The sequence below is a fragment of the Phascolarctos cinereus genome, unplaced genomic scaffold (genome assembly GCF_003287225.1).
Source record: "Phascolarctos cinereus isolate Bilbo 61053 unplaced genomic scaffold, phaCin_HiC Scaffold_5;HRSCAF=322, whole genome shotgun sequence".
Lineage (NCBI taxonomy): Eukaryota > Metazoa > Chordata > Mammalia > Diprotodontia > Phascolarctidae > Phascolarctos > Phascolarctos cinereus.
The window spans coordinates 345,208,599-345,227,498 of NW_027555958.1; the positions used below are offsets into that span (position 1 = coordinate 345,208,599).

The window sequence follows — 18,900 nt, forward strand, 5'->3', positions numbered from 1 at the left end:
TTCAATTGTGGTTTTTTTTTTCCTTCTACAGAACTGAATGTTCATTTTGGCATCATATTGATACCTTCACAAAAATAGGAAGTAGGGAGTGGAAGAAGAGAGAGGAAGATCAACTATCTAGGTTTCAGATAATATTATGTTATAATCAATCAACCGTTGTTTTGGCACTTACTGTCTTCACACTACTGGGCTAAGTGCATTTGAAGTATAAGATACTATCTTTGCTCTCAGGGAACGTATCATCACATCCTGTGGAGTGATATGATTTCCTCATGTGAAACAATTTGAAAACAGGACCATATATAATAAAACTTTCAACTAGGAAATACCAGTGAAGATTGCCAAAGTTTAGAAAAGAAGAAAGCTGAAACTGTCGGGCAAGGCTCCACAAAGGGCCTTAGACCAGATAACCTCAAAAGTCCCTTCCAGCTCTAAACCTAAGGTCCTTTAATACCGAGAGATCCTGGGTCTTGAAAAATAGATAGGATTTAGCTAGGGAGAGAGGAGAGGAAAGTATATATTTCATACTGAAACTTTCAAACAGGTGAGAAAGTATTTAAAGAATGTATGTAGGTGTATGTGGAGAGTGTAAGGGGTGAGTTGCAGGGCAGAGTTAGGGGCAGTGCAGAAAGTGGGTTTCAGATTTAAAAAAAAGTCCTGCCCCTCAATATAGGTGGGTTTTTTGTTTTGCTTTTTTTTTTTTTTTGTGAAGCCCTAACCACTGAAGCTGAAAGCATTTATAAGAAAACGTTGGGGGATCTGGGCAGTATTGTCTAATTAATTTCATTCCATTATTCAGTCTAGAATTGCTTGGAATCTTGCCATTTTCCCCATTGTTCCTTTCTGAATCTGGTACCATATTAGAAACTGTTCCAATATAAATAACTTGAAAGCAAGAGTTAAACCTGTCTCCTGAAGTGATTCCATAAATCACCTGTAGATATTGTTTCTCATAGCGAATTTTAAAAAAAATCTTCAAGCTAATTTGTTATTACTCTTGTTACTTATTATTTGCAGTATCACCATTGTATTAGATTAGCATTAGGGAAATGAGACTTGAAGAATTTTATTTTACCTTTGGCTAATTTTGGTTAAGAAAAGAATGAACCAACTTTCTCTTTTAGTTATAGTTGTATATGAAAGTTGGGGGGGGGGTCAAGATGATTTGTTGGAATTCCTGATAAACCTATGATTTTATGGATGTGACAAAGTACCCAACTGGATGTAAAAATCATCTACATGCTCTCTGAACAAGAATGAATATTTAAATTCTTCCTATTCATTGAAATGCTTCCTGATATACTAAAATAACATTTCTGGGTTCTGTTGCATGGCATATAACAATATAATAGGTAATATATAACAATCAGCATGTCAGACACCAGGGGTACAGAGCAGGATAATAAAAATGGCCTTGATTTTTATGAATTTTAGCAATATGAAAAGAAATTTCTTTTTTTATTCCCAGCAGGATCAAGCTATTTGCAAACTAAGTTGTTAATTCAGATTTTCACTTTATGATACATCATGGACTCACTAATTAACTATATGGTTATCTCTTAAAAGGTGTCAATATTCCTCTTAATTTGGCATTTTATGTACTTAGGGTGAATCAGTTTTGTTGACATTTCTGATTCTCACCTCCCAGTCCAGAGCAATCACTAGTGTGTTAGGCTCTACAAATAACTGTGACCTGTGTAAAGTTTGTCTTTCATGTCTTCCCATCTTCTGTGCCCTTTATCATTACTTAAGATGCCCAGTGCTCTCATGTTGCTCCCCAAGTATCCTGGATCCCTCCCCCACTTCAGTCCCCAACCAGATATATGCTTATTCCCATGAGGGGTGCCTTATATGCCTCTCACATGAAAATTCTGACTCTTTTGGGGTCCTAGCTCTTAGCTAACTATTTTCAAACGAGTAAGGATGGGGAGGGAAAGGGGCATTAGGAGACATGGATTCGAATCTTTAAGAAAGCCATATATCTCTCCAGGGTTCAATGTTTTATAAAGTGAGGTAGTTAGATTAAGATAATGTCTAAGATTCATTCTAGCTCTGAGATTCTCTAATTCTGTGATATAAAAATAAATAACCAGAATATGAGTCTAAAAGAATAATATGACTAATTGGGGTCTTTGTTGCTGGATGTGGAAGCAATGACAGAGGAGTTCCAAAGCTGAATAATAATACTATATTTAGAATAAGTAGAGGGAGTTTCCTTACCCAGGAGTTCCCTATGCCAGTGAAATCACAGGTCTAGAACCTAGTCCCTATATAGAATTGTGTAGGAGTGTGTAGGAGTTCGAGAGGTTTCCAAAATAGCTAATAGAATGATTTGATTTAGTTCAGTGCAGCAAACATCTATTGAGTGAATCTACTTTGTGCAAGGAAATGCACTAAGCACTAAGTGAAAAAACACTTCATGACTGGATCATATCCCCTATTTTTGTGAAAACCCTGCTAAATTCTAAAAGAAAAGGGCTTGATTTTTCCAATCACAAATCTTAATAAAAATAATAAATAATAAAAATAATAAATTTAGATTGAATATTTTAAAAAGAAATGCCATGCTTATTGATTATTGAACTGCTTATCTAGTAGAAAAATTGTCCCATAGTTCAGAAGTATATTTTTACATTACTCCTAAACAATGTTTTCAATTTCCTTTTTTTCCAGTATATTCTTTCTATAAGTAGAGAACATCTAAATAAGGACCTATTGACTGGTAAGTCTAATATCTTTATTTAACTAAATCTTATTCACCTTTTTGCATCATTGTGTTACCATGATGCTTGGAACTGATGCAGCAAACTTAACATTCTAATTGGAGTTTGTCTGGTTGCCTGATTCTTTGTATCCATACTACTTTGCACAGTGCCTGGTACATAGTCAGCACTTAATAAATGCTCAGTGACTGACTGGTTGATTTTCTACTATATGCTGATTACCTGATACAGAGACAATCTAAAATATCAAGTTATATTACCTTGAATTTAAAGCACTCCTGGCAATAGAGCTATTCGAAACAGATACAAGGACAAATAAGATGTGAGTAGTTGAGGTATTATTACACAACTGATATACTGTAACATGAGCTAGCTGATTCTTAATTTCCCAGTGTGCCCTTCATTCGGGTATATGAGATTTAAGCAAAATAGGATTGGATTTAAAAAAATTTTAATATGGATTATTTCCAGAAAGAAGACAAGTTTATACTTAAAGTTTTAATACCAGAATGATACTGGGAAATGATGTCAAATAGAAATGATATTAAACCAATTAATTTGAATGTTGTCAATAAGTCATTGTACCTGATTAAACAATAAATGAAAACCTCACCTTTTCTTAAATTTGGTATAAAAGAGAATTTAAATTACATCTCCACTTGTTGTTTTTCTGTTTGTTCTCCAGCTGTTGAGAAATACCCCACTGCTAAGGTGCACTTTGGCCACAAGTTGTTGAATTGTAACCCTGAAGATGGCATGATCACTATCCTTGGGTAATTAATCACAGAGACCAGTTCTCATAAAGGACTAGAGAGGAAGGATTGGCAGGTGGAGAATTATCCTTGGATTAATAATTTTTAAAAAGCTTAGAAAATTGTCTTGGGAAATGTTCATTGAAAATGTGTTTCCTTTTTTAAGAGGTAAAATTTTAGAGCTTGAAGGAATCATAGAAGCCTTCAAATGTACCTTTGAATCAGGTGAAATTTTCAGTCCCTGCCTTAATGTTCAACATCATGTTTACACAGTCTCAATTATCTAATTAATTTAGGTTGCATTTGAGATCCTCTGGGATAGGAACTAACTTTTAAAAATAGCTGCTGGGGATAATACATGAGGAGACTGGACAAATCCAGTGCTCTTTTTCTTTGTCTTCATCCTCCTTGACCTCTCCGTAGCGTTTGACACTAAGTGATCACCCAGTTTTTCTTAAAATGCTGTCTTCCTCTGCTCTAGAATTTTTGTACTCTGTTAACAACAACAATAGCTGCCATTTGTGTAGCACTTTAAGGTTTCTGAAGTGCTTTACACACATAACCTCATTTAATCTTGACAACAAAACAAGCTTATTAAGTATGTGTCACAATTGTTACTGTCCGTATTTTACAATGAGGAAACTGGAGCTCGATGAAGTTAAGTGAATAGCCAAGAATTTCTGGTAAGTGTCAGAGGCTGGATCCGAGCTCAGGTTGTCCTTTCTCTATGCCCAACACTCTCTTTACTATATACTGTTCTGTTTTCTTCCTACTTCTTGAGCTACTCTGTATCTTTCCTTCACGGTTCCATTTCCTCCTCATCTTTTCCTTTAAGTGCAGTCTGTCCTCTTTCTTCATCTCTAGTCTCTTAACAAATACTACCCAGTCTTTCTTCTTTATATTTCTCCTTTCTGTCCCTTCCTTTTCATTTCCACTGCCATTATCCTAGTGCATGTCCTTATCACCTGACACCTGAACAATAAAGTTAAGTCTCTTAACTATTCTCCCTGTCTCCAGGTTCTCCCTTTTCCAACCTGTCCTTCTTTATTTGCCAGATTCATCTTCTTAGATACCATTTTGTACAAATAGTATCAACACCTGCATCTTGATCAGGTGGCTGTCCACTACACGTAGGATAAAGTCCAAAGCCTGTAGCTTAACATTTAAAGCCCTCCATGATCTAGCCCTTATCTACCTCACCAACCTTATTTCCTTTTTTTTTGCACTTGATAGTATTTTATTTTTTCCAATTACATGTAAAGAAAGTTTTCAACATTCATTTTTATAAGATTTAGAGTTCCAGATTTTTCTCCCTCCCCTCCCCAAGACAGCAAGCAATCATGTTAAACATATTTCTACATTAGTCATGTTATGAAAGAAGAATCAGAACAAACGGGAAAAACCACAAGAAAGAAAAAATTAAAAAACAACAAAAAAGTGAAAATGGTATACTTTGATCTGCATTGAGACCCCATAGTTCTTTCTTTGGGTGTGGATAGCATTTTCTGTCATGAGTCTTTTGGAATTGTCTTGGATCATTGTATTGCTGAGAAGAGCTAAGTCTATCAGCTGATCATTGCACAATGTGGCTGTTACTGTGTACAATATTCTCCTGGTTTTTCTCACTTCACTCAGCATCAGTTCATGTAAGTCTTTCCAGGTTTTTCCGAAAGCCACATACTCATCATTTCTTATAGCACAATAGTATTCTATTATATTTGTATACAACCACTTGTTCAGCCATTCCTCAATTGCTGGGCATCCCCTCAGTTTCCTGTTCTTTGCCACTACAAAAAGAGCTGCTATAAGTATTTTGTACGTGTGGGTCCTTTTCCCTTTTTATGATCTCTTTGAGATACAGACCTAGTAATGGTATTGCTGGGTCAGAGGGTATGCACAGTTTTATAGCCCTTTGGGCATAGTTCCAATTTGCTCTCCAGAATGGCTGGATCAGTTCACAACTCTACCAACAATGCATTAGTGTTCCAATTTTCCTACATCTTCTCCAACATTTATCATTTTCCTTTTCTGTAATATTAGCCAATCTGATAGGTGTGAGGTGGTACCTCAGAGTTGTTTTTATTTGCATTTCTCTAATCAATAGTGACTTAGAGCATTTTTTTTTCTATTAACTATAGATAGCTTTGATTTCTTCATCTGAAAACTGCCTGTTAATATCCTTTGACCATTTATCATTTGGGGAATGACTTGTAGTCTTAAAAATTTGACTCAGTTTTCTATATATTTAAGAAATGAGGCCTTTATCAGAAACACTGGCTATAAAAATTGTTTCCCAGCTTTCCATTTTACTTCTAACCTTAATTGCATTGACTTTGTGCAAAACCTTTTTAATTTAATGTAATCAAAATTATCCATTTTACATTTCATAATGTTCTCTATCTCTTGGTTGGTCATAAAATCTTCCCTTCTCTATAGATCTGACAGGTAAACTATTCCTTGCTCTCCTAATTTGCTTGTAATATCACCCTTTATGTCTAAATCATGCACTCATTTTGACCTTATCTTGGTATATGGTGTGAGATATTGATCTGTGCCTAGTTTCTGCCATACTATTTTCTGGTCTTCCCAAAAGTTTTTGTCACATAGTACTTCTTATCCCAGAAGCTGGAGTATTTGTATTTATCAGACAGTAGATTACTATAGTGATTTACTGCTGCGTCTTGTGCACCTAACCTATTCCACTGATCCACCACTCTATTTCTTAGCCAGTACCAAATACCAACTTCATTTACTACAACTTTGCTAAATGACCAATATGCTTTTGTCACATTGATCTGATCATTGTTCCTTGACTATACACATTCCTTCTTCCAAGTCTTTTTTTCTGCTATCTTGATTGCTGTCCCTATTATTTTCCTTTATCTTAAGTTCTACCACATCTTAAAGGCCCAGCTCAAGTCCCGTCTCATCCATGAAACCTCCAACCATCCTAGGCCTTGTTGATTCTTCCATCTTCTTAACCCCTGAAGCCCAACACAGCATCTTGCACGTAGTGGGCAATCAGTCAGTGTTTGTTCAATATGAGGATGATCATTGGATTACATATATTTAAAGCTAGAAGAAACCTTAATCCTCACTTAGTCCAGACCTTTCATTTTACAGATGAGAACACTGATTCCTACAAGTTAACGTGAGCTCAAGGTCAGGAAGAAAATAGCAGAGATCATATTTGAACTCAGATCCCCTCACTCCAGATACATAAGTCTTTCCAATGAACAATATTATAGGTTACTTTTTTAAGTTAAAAAAAATTATTGATAGGGGTGGCTAGGTGGTGCAGTGAATAGAGTACCTTCCCGGGAGTTAGGAGGACCTGGTTTCAAATCTGACCTCAGACACTTGACAGTTCCTAGCTGTGTGACCCTAGGAAAGTCACTTAACCTCGATTGCCTCACCAAAAAAAAAAATTGATATCATTTGTTTTTACATCCCTTACATTCCCCATATATTCTTCCCCCTCACCTTCCAGTGAGCTATCTCTTACAACAAAGAATGAAAAAGAAAAAAAACTGCTCAGCAAAACTGACCAATGGCATTATATGCAAAGTTCCACACTGATTATCTACCCCCTCCCCCTACTCTACAAAGAAGGAAAGGAGGTGCCTTCTCATGTCTTTTCTTTGGGGCAGAGTTAGCCATTCTAATTTCACATTGTTCAGTTTCATTCGTTTTATGGTGGCAGTTCTTTCCATTTACGTTGTTGTAGTCATTTTGTATATTGTTTTCCTTGTTCTGCTTATTTCACTTTGTATTGTTTCGCACGTTCTCTCATATTTCTCCCTGTTCACCATATCCAACATTTCTTAAAGGATAAGAATGTTTCCTTATATTCATGTACCATAACTTGTTTACTGATTTCCCAGTAGGTGTATACTTTGTTCCCACTTCTTTGCCACTACAAAAGTGCTGCCATCAATATTTGGGTGTATATAGGGCCATTTCATTAATCTTTGACCTCACTGGGGTATATGCCTAGCAGTGGAGTCTCTTGGACAAAGGGTATTGGCATTTACTCACCTTCTTAGCATAATTCCAAATTCCAGTGGCTTTCCAAAATAGTTATTCTAATTTGTAACTCTATCAACAATGCATTAGCGTGGGTCACTCTTAGCAATGATGAAAACAGCAACAATAAGAGCTAGCATTTATGTAGTGCTATAAGGTTTGCAAAGTATTTTATATAGTAATATACGATCTCATTTGATCCTCACAACAGGAAATGCTATTATTATCCCAATTTTAGAGTTGAAGAAACTGAGGCAAAGAGAAGTGACATACCCAGGGTCACACAGCTAGTATCTGAGGCAGGATTTGACCTCATCTTCTTTACTCCAAGTCCAACACTCTTATGTACTGTGCCACCTAGCTGCTTTGCAATCTTTGAAGTAAGTCAGGGAAAGTATTCTTCTCTTTATTTTATCTAAAGATAATACAAAATCCAAAGAGATGAAAATCCATAGCTCATACACAAAGGTCTACTGAGTGCTACTGCTAAATCCACAAGGCAAATCCCAGTTACACTGAAGTGGTGTACATCTCTATTGTTACCATTATGCCTACAGATTAACTCTTTACTTGATTTTACAGATCTAATCAGGTGCCTGTAGAAGTTACTTGTGACCTTATTGTAGGGTGTGATGGAGCCTATTCAACAGTCAGAACACAGTTCATGAAGCGGGCTCGCTTCAACTACAGTCAACAGTATATTCCTCATGGATACATGGAACTGACTATTCCACCTAAGAATGGAGAGGTAAGGAAATCTCCAATTTTTTTCCCTCATTAACATTTCTTCTCTATCTTTTTTTAGTTACCTTTTATAAAAGAAGTATTGTAGAGTGGTATGTATTACTTTAAGAAAGCATGGCCACTGCTCCATGAAAGAATGCCAAGTCAAAGTCCTGGCTAGTTTAAATATTAAAAATATTTTAAAAAGTCAGTAGCGAGTTTGGGTTTAGTACAAGGATGCTTCTCTTCTCTTCTCACTTTTGGCTTAAGGAAATATTTTTCCTTACAAGGAAAACAATATACAAAATGATTACAACAGTATAAATGGAAATATTTTTAGCATACAGGGCAAGGACTTTTATGTTGTCATAAGCAAATGAAACCAGGAAGTTATAATGAAATGCCTTGTCAACAGACACAACTGGAATATTGGTTCCTAAGTCAGAACTAGCAAATAGCATTGATAAAAATTTGTATTTTACTGGAAACATGATCTCTTAACTGTCATCCAGTCAGACATTTGTTAGATCACAGGACTGTAGACTTAAAACTAGATGGGACTTTGGAGTTTATCTAATCCAATGTCCTCACTTTTCAGAGAAGGAAACTGGTTTCCCAAAATAAAATAAGTTGCCCAAAATCTTATGGCTGATATTTAAATCCAAGTCCTTTGACCAGATCTATTGATATTTGTACTATGCTGTGAAGGGATGATACTACTATATATCAGCCAACAACCTTAGATAGTTACATCCAGAGCCAGAACAAATTATCCATGCATTTTGAACAAGTTTGGAAAATTGTGTCCTGCTATGTTTGTGTGATATTGTCCAGTCAGAGGCTTTGAGTCTTCACTGTAACACATGCCTTGATCTATCCAGGGTTCATCTTCCTTGGAAGTCTTCAAACAGAGACTGGATGTCCACCTGTTAGATACATTATATTAAGAAGTCCTTTAGCACTTCCCATCAACTGTCAACCAGTAGACATGATTAGCTCAAAGCAAAAGGATTTGCTAAAATGGTAGAATAAGAACAGTAGCTTTGAAACACTCCTCCTTATAAGCCTAGGGCACACACTCACAACATCAGTGAGAAGAGTTCATGCAAATTCAGAGTATAATTGGAGTGAAATTGCATATAAGAAATAAATATGCCAAGGCAATATATCATTCCAGTACCACAAGGACAATGTACTTTGGGTCCTATTAAAGACTGTAAGAAGCTCTCTGATGGGCCCAGTGGACAGATAGTCAAGTCATTCTGTTTGAGAAATGACACTATTATAGTTACATTATCAAGGAAATATTTATGCCATATGCAGAATGAGTTTAATAGAGGTGTTTGATTAATGTTTTAGTAAACATCTGTGAGTTTTCCCCCTACAGTATGCCATGGAACCTAATTATCTACACATTTGGCCAAGAAACACTTTCATGATGATTGCTCTTCCTAACCAGGTAAAGTGTATTGCACCATGAATCACATTTGTGTATGTATTGTTCATTTGTTTCTTTACTTGCTACTGTATATGGTTAATATTTTTAAGCTTTTACTTATTTAATGAATATTTTCAAAAAATGGGCCCTGTAAGGAAAAATTTGAAGGAATCAGGATTTGTTCATATGGAAGATTTTCTTTCAATATTTTTCTGAGTGGAGTCTTTTAAAGGAGGTCAGGGAATCTAAGAAGTAGTGGTTAGGAGAAAGACCATTTCAGACATCAAGGACTGCTGGCACATATGTGTTGTCCTATTTGCTTAATAAATGTTTCTCAAAATTAATTGAATACTTATGAGGATATTTGACTTCTATGTAATATATGAAAATGAATTGATCTATGGTCTTGAGTGGTTGTTTATGGCATTGCCAAAGAAGGCTGGGGAATTTCTTCTACTTGTCATTACTTTTCTTCTTTCTTTTACCTGCTATAATTTAACTCAGCAACTGGAGAAACATATCTTAAGTGTTTGCTATGTGCAAGGCACTATGCTAGGTACAGGAAAAATTTTAAAAATCATAATAACTGATATTCATATAAGTTTCATAAACCATATTTCATTTAGTCTATACAATTATCCTATGAATTAATAGTAGCATTAAAATTTTACAGAGGAGGAAACTGAGGCTCATAAAGGTTAGGTGACTTGCACATAGTTACACAACTAGTAAGTATCAGGGATAAGTTTTAAATCTAGGTTTCTACTGACTCCAAATATACCATCTTTTCCACTATACAAACTACCTCCCCTGCCATGTGACCATTTCTATTCCTTGTTAATCCCTTCCTGGATCACTGCCTTGTCATGGCAGAGGGGCTTGTGTAGCTCAAGGAAACTATGAGCTACGCAGTACAGAATTACCCCAGATAGACATAGTGGAGAGTTCTGACAAGAGGTGATCCACAGGGGGAGTAAATGGCAACTCACTCAATGTCTCTGCCAGGAAAACCCCGTGGACAGTACTAAAATGATAAAACAAATATTGGAAGATGAGTCCTTCGGATTGGAAGGTGTCTAATGTGCTACTGGGGAAGAGCAGAGGACGACTACAAGTAGCTCCAGTACTAATGAAGTGTCTGGGCCAAAGCCGAAAGGAAGCTCAGCTGTGGATACATCTGGTGACAAAGGAAAGTCCAATACTATAAAGGTCACTATTGCATAGGAACCTGGACTGTAAGATCTGTGAACCTGTGGTCAAACAGGAGATGGAAAGATTAAATATTAACATCTTAAGTGTCAGTGAACTTAAATGGATAAGAATGAATAAATTTAATTTAGGTAATCATTACTTATACTACTATGGACAAGAATCCCTTAGAAGAAGTAGAGTAGCCCTCATAGTCAATAAAAGAGTCATAAAAGCAGTACCAGGGTATAATCTCAAAAATAACAATGAAATCTGTTTGAATCCAAGACAAGCCATTCACTATCACAGTAATGCAAGTCTGTGCTCAGCCACTGATGCCGAAGAGGCCAAAGTTGGTCAATTCTATAGAAACCTACAACATCGTATAGAAATAACACCAAAAAAAGATGTCATTCATCATAGGAGATTGGAATGCTAAAGTAAGAAATAAAAATATAATTGGAATAACAGGCAAGTTTGGCCTTGGAGTACAAAATGAAACAGGGCAGACACTAACAGAGTTTTGTTAAGTTAACTCACTGATCAAAATGAAAACTCTTTTCAAAACCTCAGAAGGTGACCCTAAACATGGATATCACCAGGTGGTCAATATAGAAATTAAATTGATTGTATGCTGCAAAGTATACAATCAGAGCAAGACCTGGAGCTGACTGTGGCTCAGATCATGGGCTTATTGTAAAATTCAGATTTAAATTGAAGAAAGTATAGAAAACCATCAGACTGTATAAATATGACCTGAATTACATCCCTTATCAATATGAAGTAGAGGTGATGAATAGATTATAAGGGATTAGATGTGGTGATAGATAGAGTGCCTGAAGAACTATGGACAGAGGTTTGCAATATTGTACAGGAGGCAGCAACAAAAAACATTCCAAAAAAAAAGAACAGCCAGAAAGTAGAATGACTGTCTGATGAGGCTTTACAAATAGCTGAGGAAAGAAGGAAAGCAAGAAAAGGAGAAAGGGAAATATATACTCAAATGAATGCAGAATTCCAGAGAATAGCAAGGAGAAATAAGAAGATTTTCTTAAATGAGCAATGCAAAGAGGTAGAAGAAAACAATAGAATGGAAAGACAAGAGATCTCTTCAAGAAAATTAGAGATATCAAGGGAACATTTCATGGAAAAATGAGCATGATAAATGACAAAAATAGTAGGGACTTAACAGAAGCAGAAGAGATTAAGAAGAGGTGGCAAGAATACACAAAGGAACCATACAAGAACACTGATAACCACACTGCTCTAGAGTCAGACATCCTAGAAAATGAAGTTAAGTGGGCCTTAGGAAACATTACTAAAAATAAGGCTAGTGAAGGTGATAGAAATCCCGCTGAGATATTTAAAATCCTAAAAGATGAGACTGTTAAAGAGCTGAACTCAATATGCCAGCAAATTTGGAAAACTCAACAGTGGCTACTGGATTGGAAAATGTCAGTTTTACATCCCAATCCTAAAGAAAAGCAATGCCAAGGAATGTTCAAATTACCAAAAAAAAAAAAAGCACTCATTTCACACTCCAGCAAATTAAAAAGGCAAGCTAGGCTTCAGCAGTATGTGAACTGAGAATTACCCAGAACAGCAGGCTGGTTTTCAAAGAGGCAGAGGAACTAGAGACCAAATTGCCAACATTTGCTAGAATATGGAGAAAGCAAAGGAGTTCCAGAAAAACATCTCCTTCTACTTCATTGACTGCACTAAAGCCTTTGACTGTGTGGATCACAAAAAATGCAGCAAGTCCTCAAAGAGATGGAAGTACCAGATCATCTTGTTTGTCTCTTGAGGAAACTGTATGCAGGCCAAGAAGTAGCAGTTCGAACCAAACATGTGACTACTGATTGATTTAAGATTGGAAATGGAGTACAACAAGGCTATATGTTGTCACCTTATTTATTTAACTTATATGCAGAGTACATCATACGAAATGCCAGGCTGGATGGATCAAAAGCCAAAATTAAGGTTGCTCAGAGAAATATCAACAATCTCAGATATGTAGACGATATCACTCTGATGGCAGAAAGTGAAGAGGAATTAAGAAACCTCTTTGATGGGAGTGAAATAAGAGAAGGTAAAGGCTGGTCTGAACCTTAACATAAAAAAAAGTGTCTTAATAAATGGTCCCATTACTTCCTGGCAAATAAAGGGAGAAGAAATGGAAGTAGTGTCAGATTTTATATTCTTAGGCTTAGAGATCACTGAAGATGGACACTGCAGCCATGAAATTAAAAGACTCTTGCTCCTTGAAAGGAAAACTATGGCAAATATGAACAGCATACTAAAAAGCAGAGACATCACTTTGCCAACAAAGGTCCGTATAGTCAAGGCTGTGGTTTTCCCAGTAGCAATGTATGGCTGTGAGAGATGGACTATAAGGAAAACTGAGCACTGCAGAATTGATGCTTTTGAATTGTGGTACAGGAGAAGACTTTTGAGAGTCCCTTGGACATCAAGAAGATCAAATCAGTCAATACTTAAAGCAAATTCAGACTACTCACTGGAAGGTCAAATATTGAAGCTGAAGCTTAAATACTTTGGCTAACATGAGAAATGAAAGTCATTGGAAAAGACTGATGTTGGGAAAGATTGACAGCAAAAAGAAAAGGAGATGGCAGAGGATGAGATGGAGAGATAGTATCATGGAAGCAATGAACATAAACTTGTACAAACTTCAAGAGATAGAGGAGGATAGAAGGGCATGGAGTGCTATGTATAGTTTATTTAGGGATCATGAAGATTTGGACATGATTGAATGACTGGATATGTATATACATACATACATACATACATAACACATATGCATATATGTATATATGTGTATATGTGTGTATTTCTTGTTAATGTCCCCAGGAAAGATAATGGAGAAAGAATAAAGGAGATGCTTAAGTCAGACCAAGACTGTTACTTAGCATTCTAGATAGTCAAGTGCATTCTTGGGAAAAAACTAATGAGCTTTCACAGTTTTGAGTTAAAAGACAGAATATTTAGCCCAGTCTGGGCCTGTGGAAACAGTCCTGGGGCTTCCTATATACTTTTGGTATAAGAGTGAGGGTAAAGGGGTGAGATTTCCCTCCTTCATTTATATATGTATTAGGCTTCAAACCATACATCTAGGATTCCTCTCTGACACTAAAACACCTAGCCAAAAGTATTGTGACTTGTTGCTATCTCTTCAATGGCTACATTTTCCAGGTCCCTGATTCCTTTGATATGTGAGGTGCCTTTTTTCTTTTCACAGAACAAATCGTTTACTTGTACTTTGTTCATGCCCTTTGAAGATTTTGAAAAGCTCACCACAGGTAGTGATGTGCTGGATTTCTTCCAGAAGTACTTCCCAGATTCCATCCCCCTAATGGGAGAGTAAGTTTCATTATCCACAATTGTACTGTTTGGTTCATGAACTTGAGTTGTATAAAAACAAGCAAGGGATTTTAAACTCTTCTCTTTAATTTAGATTAGTTATACAATCACCAGTATCTGAACCTGCATTAGAGCATAAAATGTGAGCAGACTTTTTCTTTTGATGAGAAATTCTGCATAATTCCCAGACTCTTCCCCCAATCCTATCCCCCCAAAAAAAATTCTCTAGGAAAGGTTTTTGCATGTGCTTTTTTGGTGGAATATGATGATGACGATGTTAAGATCCTAGGATCACCAATTTGAACTGGAAGCTTCCAGAGAAGTTATCTAGATCAATTTTCTCATTTTATAAATGAGAAAACTGAGATCCAGAAGGGTGAACTGACTTGCCCAAGGTCACATAGGTAGCAAGTAGCAGAATCAGAATTTGAATTCAGATCCTCTGACTCTTAATTCAGTGCTTCTTCCAAGATACTGCCTACCCTAAGTTTAGAAGGGCTAGAAGGAATCTTAGATATCATCTAATCCAGTACCCTCATTTTATAAATGAGGAACTCCTTAATTCCAGAAAAGTCAAGGGATTTGCCCAAAGGCTTTTCTGCATTTTGTTAGTTTATATTAGATCCTGATTCCAAGTCTAGTGGTCTTTCTACTGCTAACTCATCTTTCTTCAGACAAGAAACAAGTGCTTGGAACTGTGTGTGTGTGTGTGTGTGTGTGTGTGTGTGTGTGTGTGTGTGTGTGTATGCATGTATTGTATGTGTGAGACACAAAGAAAGAGGGACAGAGACAGAAAGAAACAGAAGAGAGGAGAAGGGTTTTACCTCTGAGATTGAGATAATCTTTGAGATTTAAGAGATTGATTACCTCTTGGCTTTGAGGGTTGAGAAGCAATTGTTTCTTATTGTCTGTTAGTATAGCTCAATCCTGGGCACATTGTTGTTGTTGTTGCTGTGTTTGTCCTTCATTCTAGAAGAGGACCATAACATCCGGGGGATAATGACATGACTTGGAATTGACTTTGATTTGAGGGAGGGAGGGCTGTGCAAGGTCACCAGCCTCACTTTCTCCTCCAGAGCTATCTGGGTCCAGTGGCCAGATACTCATCGGGATGATTGGAGATAGTCCAGGATGCAATGGGAGACACTGGCGCTTTTAAACTAAGGTGTTTTCGGGTTCCCCCTTTGAGTGTGACAAGGCCCATTCAGTGAATAGCCGTATTTAAGAAGTGAATCAAGGGATGGCCCCTTTAATTTAAAAAAAAAAATTAAACTGCACTGGGAAGACCCTCAGGGTTGTTGGCCAAAAGAGAAACAGTTACTGTTTGGATTCACTCTGACCAAGTGCTTAGTGAATACTTATTGATTGAATACAATGTATATCAAATTCTTGAAGGATCTGAAATTGCTAATGATGTTTGGAGAATTTCATTTGAAATTGTTGAAACTTAACCATTATCATAGACATTGATAAAATCACCACATGTGCAATCAAGGTGGCTGGATTTTAGTTAGGTGATTTTAGGCAAATCACCTAATCTCTCTGAACCTCAGTTTCTTCATTTGTAAAATGTAGGTAATAATATGTGCACTATGTCCTTAACAGACTTGTTATAAACCACGTTCTTTGTAAGCCTCAAAGCACTCTAGAAATGTGAGTTACTGCTCTTCTTTAGTGGAAATACCTAGATTGAAATACCAGATAGTTAGACTGAACTTCCCAAAACATATTAATGAATTTGAAAATTGCCTAACAGGGGAATAACTAGAACTTAATTTGGTTACTTAACAACAGCCTAAATATATTTGCATTGTAACAGGCATGGTAAATGATTGTTTTGTAATTAGAAACATAGACCCACAGGATACCAGAGATGTGACAAAGTCTTAGGGTTACACATAGAGAAGGAAGTTTCACCAGGGTATAAACTCTGATGCTTTAGGCTAATCCATATATGTTGTGATTTTTGCCCCCTGGAAGGGAAGCGCTGAAGCGAGATTACTTTCTGCTGCCAGCCCAGCCTATGATAGCTGTCAAGTGCTCTGCATTCCACATTGGTTCCCAGTGTGTACTCATGGGAGATGCGGCACATGCAATTGTGCCCTTTTTTGGACAAGGCATGAATGCGGTGAGTTCCCTTTGCTAAGCAAGTAACTGAAGGCATCATCTCAAGTGAACTATCTCGGTTACCTGAGGTCAAAGGCTGTTCTCACATAATCCCCAAGAACTGATTAATTAGTAAAAGAATCACTCAAAGGCCATTTGGCAGATCAGGCCAGGCAATTAAGTGAAAACAGTTGAATTGATAGCCCTATGCAGATATGGCTAAGAGGTTTAGGGTAGGGGAATCACAATATAGTTTTTGGTTTAATCAGATAAATGAATGCATGTATTAGAATTTTAAAACTGATCTTTTTAGGAGCTCAAGGCCACATATGTGTCTATGCATATATGCATAGATACATAGATATAACACATGCATTACATATATTCACATGTGTATATACATGTGTGTGCATTTACATATATTTTTATAGGATCCATGTCCTGTATGGCAAACCTAAGAAAAGAAGTGACTTCCTGTTTGTCAGGGTTAAATAAAAGTATTAAACACAGTTAAAACTTAAATAAATTATGCCTCCTATGAAAATTCAGTATTCTTGTTGAGAAATGGTTTTCTGGAAGGAAAGTAAAGCATTCAATATCTTCAAGATGGTCAATGAATGGATAAAAAATAAATGATAAAAGGGAACACAAGTGAAATCACGATAGCTTCCCAAAAATAGCTTCTATAGAAAAACCAAGAAAAAAAAGGGAGAGAAGATGGAACCTAAATCATGAATTCACCAAGAAGGATTTCAAACAGGGGCAAAGATAAAATGCTTAAAAGGAAAGTGTTTGATATATATTTGGTTGGTATCTATATAGTTGTATTTATTATCTGTTGTGTGTATTAAATATGCTACCCTGCTTGGGTGCGTGGTATTCTTTCTGGAAGCTAGGGACTATAGCACCTAAGAATGGTCTACAAATATTGGACAAAATCATATTGAGGCAGTGTGATATAATGGAAAGAACTTGGAGTCAGGAAACCAGGGTTCAGACCCTGCCTCTGAGACTTACTAGCCATGTGGTCAGTGGGCAAGTCACTTAATGCCTCTGAACCTCAGTTTTTTCATTGTAATACAGGAGGAATCATGTTCGTATGACTTACCTTACTTGTTTGTCATGAGAAAAATGCTTTGTGAGCCTTAAGTCCCTTTATGAATGTGATGTTATTTATAATAATTAAGACTGCTGAAAATAATCATGCTTTGCCCCAATGCACCTAAAATCATGACGTGTTCTCTTTATAAATATTAACCAGGGAGGATTCTGGGAAGATGACAGAGTTAGGTCAGAAAACTTTTGACTCTCCAAATTTCCTCCACAAAAAAAAGACAGAACATTGTCTCAGAGCAGAAATAAACACAGGGTAAAGCAATTTGACAATTAAATAAAGACAATTTGAGAAGACCTCAGGAAAGGGGAGGGGGAAGGTTTGGCCTGAGTGAAGTGCAAACTCCTACAGGCCAACTCTGCCAAATCAACAGACAACAAGCCCTGGGGGCAGCTGGGTTGGGAGGCAGCCTCAGCCTTAGAAACTTCCATCTCTTGGACAGTGTAGGGGTCAGAAGGCTGAGTAGGAGAAGATTAAAGGACCTGTCACTGTTGAGGGATGCCAAGCACAGCTGTGCTGACCAGAGGTGTCCTGGGCTGTGGCTGCAGGAAGAAGGAGCTAGCACATACCTGGTGAGTGCAGTAACAAGGGGCAGGGACTCTGTTGGTTGTGGGTGCTTGCAGGAGAGTAGAGTCCCTGGTTTCAGTTCCAGGGCATAGAGGACAGCTGAAGTTTGTAGCCACTAGAGGGACCACAGGGAGCAAGATCATCTGTGGGACAGTGTGGCTGGCGGCCCTAGCTGTGGCTTGGAAGTGGAGAGGAGAGCCTAAAGCTGGGCCCCAAGACAGACCGTGGAAGATAACAGTAAAGACCTGAGACTTAGGGCATCATTCCCCATACCTCAGGACTACAACTTGATTATACTAATAGCTGCTAAAAACAAAATACAATAAAAAATAAATAAAAATAAGTAAGCAAAGGACAAAGAAATCAACTGTGGTTACTATGGGGATAGAGAAGATCTGGGTTCATATTCAGAGAAAATAATGGAGCTAAAAAAAAAAAGCCACTCCTTTTTTAGTGAGAAACATCAAATGGTCCCAGGTGCAAAAAGAGTTCTTGGAAGAACTCAAAAAGAGTTTGGTTTTTTTTTGCTTTTAGGCAATTGGGGGTTAAGTGACTTGCCCAGGGTCACATAGCTAGTGTCAAGTGTTTGGTCTGAGGCTACATTTGAACTCAACTACTTCTGACTTTCAGAGCCAGTGCTCTATCCCCTGCGTCACCTAGCTGCCCCTCAAAAAAAATGTTAAAACTCAAATAAGAGAGATTGAGGAAAAAATTAGAAAAAAAATAAGAGCAATCCAAGAAAAGAAAATTATAAAAAGAAAGCGAACCAACTGGAAATAGAGAATAAACAATTAAGAAAGAAAATAATTCCTTGTAAACTAGAATTGGGCAAGGGGAAGCTAATGACATTCCAAGACACCAAGAAATCATAAAACAAAACCCAAA

At 36.9% G+C, this 18,900-nt stretch overlaps 1 protein-coding gene across 3 annotated transcripts in view; it reads left to right on the forward strand.

The window, feature by feature from the left end:
• The window catches only part of KMO (kynurenine 3-monooxygenase), a 62,476-nt gene that overhangs the window by 24,722 nt on the left and 18,854 nt on the right, over window positions 1–18,900 (forward strand). For all 3 annotated transcript variants that reach the window (XM_020982056.2, XM_020982054.2, XM_020982055.2), the window contains exons 5-10: window positions 2,674–2,722; window positions 3,409–3,496; window positions 8,084–8,249; window positions 9,612–9,683; window positions 14,107–14,228; window positions 16,209–16,356. In XM_020982056.2, the coding sequence (XP_020837715.1) occupies window positions 2,674–2,722; window positions 3,409–3,496; window positions 8,084–8,249; window positions 9,612–9,683; window positions 14,107–14,228; window positions 16,209–16,356 (645 nt within the window). The remainder of the gene's footprint in view (window positions 1–2,673; window positions 2,723–3,408; window positions 3,497–8,083; window positions 8,250–9,611; window positions 9,684–14,106; window positions 14,229–16,208; window positions 16,357–18,900) is intronic.